Consider the following 6,097-nt stretch of genomic DNA (forward strand, 5'->3'; position numbering starts at 1 on the left):
TTCCTATACACCAACAACAAGACAGAAGAGAGACAAATCAAGGAGTCGATCCCATTTACAATTGCACCCAAAACCATAAGATACCTAGGAATAAATTGAATCAAAGAGGCAAAGGATCTGTACTCAGAAAACTATAAAATACTCATGAAAGAAATTGAAGAAGACACAAAGAAATGGAAAAACGTTCCATGCTCATGGATTGGAAGAACAAACATTGTGAAGATGTCAATGCTACCTAGAGCAATCGACACATTCAATGCAATCCCCATCAAAATACCATCCACTTTTTTCAAAGAAATGGAACAAATAATCCTAAAATTTGTATGGAACCAGAAGAGACCCTGAATAGCCAGAGGAATATTGAAAAAGAAAAGCAAAGCTGGCGGCATCACAATTCCGGACTTCCAGCTCTATTACACAGCTGTCATCATCAAGACAGTATGGTACTGGCACAAAAACAGACACACAGATCAATGGAACAGAATAGAGAGCCCAGAAATGGACCCTCAACTCTATGGTCAACTCATCTTCGACAAAGCAGGAAAGAATGTCCAATGGCAAAAAGACAGTCTCTTCAACAAATGGTGTTGGGAAAATTGGACAGCCACATGCAGAAGAATGAAACCGGACCATTTCCTTACACCACACACAAAAATAGACTCCAAATGGTTGAAAGACCTAAATGTGAGACAGGAGTCCATCAGAATCCTAAAGGAGAACAGAGGCAGCAACCTCTTCGACCTCAGCCACAGCAACTTCTTCCTAGAAACATCGCCAAAGGTAAGGGAAGCAAGGGCAAAAATGAACTATTGGGATTTCATCAAGATCAAAAGCTTTTGCACAACAAAAGAAACAGTCCACAAAAGCAAAAGACAACCGACAGCATGGGAGAAGATATTTGCAAATGACATATCAGATAAAGGGCTAGTATCCAAAATCTATAAAGAACTTATCAAACTCAACACCCAAAGAACAAATGATCCGATCAAGAAATGGGCAGAAGACATGAACAGACATTTTTCCAAAGAAGACATCCAAATGGCCAACAGACACATAAAAAGGTCTCCACATCGCTCGGCATCAGGGAAATCCAAAATCAAAACCCAATGAGATACCACCTCACACCAGTCAGAATGGCTAAAATTAACAAGTCAGGAAACGACAGATGTTGGCGGGGATGCGGAGAAAGGGGAACCCTCCTACACTGTTGGTGGGAATGCAAGCTGGTGCAGCCACTCTGGAAAACAGTATGGACGTTCCTCAAACAGTTGAAAATAGAGCTACTCTACGATCCAGCAATTGCACTACTGGGTATTTACCACAAAGGTACAATTGTAGGGATCCAAAGGGGTACGTGCACCCCAATGTTTATACCAGCAATGTCCACAATAGCCAACCTGTGGAAAGAGCCAAGATGTCCATCGACAGATGAATAGATAAAGAAGAAGTGGTATATATACACAATGGAATATTATGCAGCCATCAAAAGGAATGAGATCTTGCCATTCGCAACGACGTGGATGGAACTGGAGGGTGTTAATGCTGAGTGAAATAAGTCAATCAGAGAAAGACATGTATCATATGACCTCACTGATATGAGGAATTCTTAACCTCAGGAAACAAACTGAGTGTTGCTGGAGTGGTGGGGGGTGGGAGGGATGGGGTGGCTGGGTGATAGACATTGGGGAGGGTATGTGCTATGGTGAGCACTGTGAATTGTGCAAGACTGTTGAATCACAGGTCTGTACCTCTGAAACAAATAATGCAACATATGTTAAGAAAAAAGAAAAAGAAGAAGATAGCAGGAGGGGAAGAATGAAGGGGAGTAAGTCGGATGGGGAGATGAACCATGAGAGACAATGGACTCTGAAAAACAAACTGAGGGTTCTAGAGGGGAGGAGGGTAGGGGGATGGGTTAGCCTGGTGATGGGTATTAAAGAGGGCACATTCTGCGTGGAGCACTGGGTGTTATGCACAAGCAATGAATCATGGAACACTACATCAAAAACTAATGATGTAATATATGGTGATTAACATAACAATAAAAATTTTTAAAAAAAAGAAAGCTTGCCTCCTCCATGGCTTTTTTTTTTTTTAATTTTTTTATTGTTATGTTAATCACCATATATTACATCATTAGTTTTTGATGCAGTGTTCCATGATTCATTGTTCATAACACCCAGTGCACCATGCAAAACGTGCCCTCCTCAATACCCATCACCAGGCTAACCCATCCCCCCACCCCCCTACCTCCTCCATGGCTTTTAAGGACACAAGGAAGACACCCATGGAACAAGAGGTGGTGATTCACCAAATTAGAATTACTCTAACCAACCACAATGTAAAATCTTTGGAGAAAGTATGTGCTGCCTTAGTTGATCAGAGGCAAAAAAGTAAAGAATCGCAAAGTGAAAGGAAAGTTCAGATGCCTACCAAGACTCTGAGAATCAATATAAGAAAACTTGCGGTGAAGTTTCTAAGACTTAGAGATCATTTTCAGGTAAGGATCCACAAGCGACTATTTGATTTGCACAGTCCTTCTGAGATTGTTAAGCATATTACTTCCATCCGTATTGAGCCAAAAGTTGAGGTTGAAGTCACCTTGCAGTTGCTTAAATCAACCTTTTAAATAAATTGATTATCGGGACACCTGGGTGGCTCAGTTGGTTGAGCCGCTGCCTTAGCCTGGGGTCATGATCCCAGCATCCTGGAATGAGCCCCGTGTCCGGCTCCCTGTTCAGTGGGGAGCCTGCTTCTCCCTCTGCCTGCAGCTCCTCCTGCTTGTACTCTCTCTCTCTGACAAATAAATAAAATCTTAAAAAAAATAAGTAAATAGATAATCAGTTGTTAAAAAATATACCTATATATAGATATCCTAGTTATTAGCAATAACTGATTAAAAATATAATTTTTCAAAGTTTCTTTCTATAATAGCTACAAAATTGGAAAATATCTAGAGATAAACCAAACAAAAATGTGTTAAGACCAATATGGAAAAAACCATAAAACTTTTGGTACTGGCAGGATAGACATATGTAAATGTAATAGAATTGGAACTACAGAACTAAACCCATATGTCCATGACCAACTAATTTTTGACAAAAGTGCCAAGATCATTCAATGGGGGAAAAATTGTCTCTTCAGCAGATGGTGCTATAAAAACTGGATATCCACATGGGAAAAAATGAAGTTGGACCTCTACCTCACATCATAGACAAAAATTAACTATCTCTAATAGACATATAGAGAACACTCTACCCAACAACAACAGAATTCACATTCTTCTCAAATGCACATGGGATATCCTTCAGATAGACCATATGTTAGGCCACAAAATAAATCTCAATAAATTTAAAAACATAGATATCACATAAAGTATCTTCTTTGACGAAAACAGGATGAAGTCAGAAATCAATAACAGAAGAAAAACTGGAAAATTCACAAATCTGTGATACTTTAAACACACACACTCTTAAACACCAATGAACCAAAGAAGAAATCACAAGGGAAATAGAAAATTCTTAGAGATGAATGAAAATGAAAATACAACATACCGAAGCTTATGGGATACCATGAAAGTAGTGCTCAGAAGGAAACTTAGAGCCGTGACTACATTAAAAAAAGAAGACCTCAAATCAATAACCGAACTTCACATCTTTTTTTAAAGATTGATTGATTGATTGATTGATTGATTTGAGAGAAAGAGTGCACGGGAAGACACGCACACACCTGCGTGAGTTGGGGGAGGGGCAGAGGAAGAGAATCCCCAAGCAGACTCCCTCCTGAGCTTGGAGCCCAGCTCACAACCCATGAGATCATGACCTGAGTCAAACCCAAGAGTCAGAGGCTCCACTGACTGAGCCACCCAGGTGCTTCAAACCTAACTTCACATCTTAATGGACTAAAAAAAGAAGGGCAAAATAAACTCAGAACTGAAGCAGAAGGAAGGCAGAAGGAAGGAAATAATAAAGATTAGAATGGAGATAAACAAAATAGAGAATAGAAAAACAGTAGAGAACATCAATAAAATCAGAAGTTAGTTTTTTAAAAAGGTCAACTAATTGACAAACCTTTAGCTAGACTGGCAAAGAAAAAGAAAAGATATGAATAACTAAAATAAGAAATGAGAGTGAGAACATTACCACCAGTCTCACAGAGATAAAAAGAATAATCTAGAATAAGTGGACGAATTCCTTGAAACACAAAAATTATCTAAACTGACTCAAAAAGAAACAGAAAATCTCAACAGACCTATAGTAAGTAAAGAGATTGAATCAGTAATCAAAATCCTCCCAGCAAAGAAAAGTCCTGGACTGGATGGCTTCAACAGTGCAATCAAACATCTAAAGAATTAAAATCAGGGACCCCTGGCTGGCTCAGTCAGGAGTGTGGAGTGTGTGATTCTTGGTCTCTGGGTTGTGAGCTTGAGTCCCACGTTGGGTGTAGAGATTACTTAAAAATATACATATTTTTTTAAAAAATAAAATAAACATAAAATAAAATAAAATCAATCCTTACCAAGCTCTTCCCAAAGAATTGAAGGGGACGGAATGGTTTCTAACTCATTCTATGAGGCCAGCATTATTCTGATACCAAAAGCAGATAAAGACACCACAAGAAAAGAAAATTGCAGACCAATATTCCTTTTGAATACAGACGCAAAAATCCTCAACAAGATATTAGCAAATCAAATCCAAGAGCATAGTCATAGGATTATTTATCATGATCAAGTGAGATTTATCCCAGAAATGCAATTGTGATCCAACATAAGACAATCAATCAGGGTAATTACTCACATTAATACAATGAAGGAAAAAAAACACATAATCACCTCAACTGATGTAGAAAAGGTATTTGACAGAATACAACACCATTGCATGATTTAAAAAAAAACCTCCTCAGAAAACTAGCAACAGAGGGGAAATTCCTCAGAATGATAAATGATATTTATTTAAAAACCCAGTTAACATCATACTTAGTGGTGAAAGACTGAAAACTTTCCCCTTAAGATCAGAAAAAAGACAAGGATACACACTTTTTAAATTTTAATTTAATTTTATTATGTTATGTTAATCACCATACATTACATCATTAGTTTCTGATGCAGTGTTCCCTGATTCGTTGTTTGTGTATAAAACCAGTGCTCCATTCAATACGTGCCCTCTTTAATACCCGTCACCAGGCTAACCCATCCCCCCACTCTCCTCCCCTCTAGAATCCTCAATTTGTTTCTCAGAGTTCATAGTCTCTCATGGTTCGTCTCCCCCTCCGATTTCCCCCCCTTCATTTTTCCCTTCCTACTAGCTTCTTCTTTATTTTTTTTTAACATATAATGTATTCGTTTCAGAGGTACAGGTCTGTGCTTCAACAGTCTTATACAATTCACAGCACTCACCATAGCACATACCCTCCCCAATGTCTATCACCCAGCCACCCCATCCCTTCCCTCCCCCACCACTCCAGGAACCCTCAGTTCATTTCCTGAAGTTAAGAATTCCTCATATCAGTGAGATCATATAATACATGTCTTTCTTTTGTTGACTTATTTCGCTTAGCATAATACCCTCTAGTTCTATCATGTCATTGCAAATGGCAAGATTTCAGGGGTTTTGATGGCTGCATAATATTACATTCTGGGTGGAAATATATAGAATGGAATATTATATATATATATATATATATATCTCACATCTTTTTTATCCATTCATCTGCTGATGGACATCTTGGCTCTTTCCACAGGTTGGCTATTGTGGACAACACTGCTATAAACATTGGGGTGCACGTACCCCTTCGGATCCCTACATTTGTATCTTTGGGGTAGTGCAATTGCTGGATTGTAGGGTAACTCTATTTTCAACTTTTTGAGGAACCTCCATACTGTTTTCCAGAGTGGCTGCACCAGCTTCCATTCCCACCAACAGTGTAGGAGGGTTCCCCTTTCTCCACATCCCCGCCAACATCTGTCGTTTCCTGACTTGTTAATTTTAGCCATTCTGACTGGTGTGAGGTGGTATCTCATTGAGGTTTTGATTTGGATTTCCCTGATGCCGAGCGATCTGGAGCACTTTTTCATGTGTCTGTTGGCCATTTGGATGTC

At 39.0% G+C, this 6,097-nt stretch overlaps 1 protein-coding gene across 1 annotated transcript; it reads left to right on the forward strand.

Annotated features, from left to right (window-relative positions):
- The first annotated feature begins 2,257 nt into the window (after positions 1–2,257).
- LOC112818131 (small ribosomal subunit protein uS10-like) lies at positions 2,258–2,629 on the forward strand. The gene has a single exon (XM_073890734.1). It carries the CDS (start codon positions 2,258–2,260, stop codon positions 2,627–2,629), a length of 372 nt encoding a protein of 123 aa, XP_073746835.1.
- The last annotated feature ends 3,468 nt before the right edge of the window (positions 2,630–6,097 follow it).

Source organism: Callorhinus ursinus, unplaced genomic scaffold (genome assembly GCF_003265705.2).
Source record: "Callorhinus ursinus isolate GAN/ISIS: 27379988/994484 unplaced genomic scaffold, GSC_fseal_2.0 scaffold3084, whole genome shotgun sequence".
Lineage (NCBI taxonomy): Eukaryota > Metazoa > Chordata > Mammalia > Carnivora > Otariidae > Callorhinus > Callorhinus ursinus.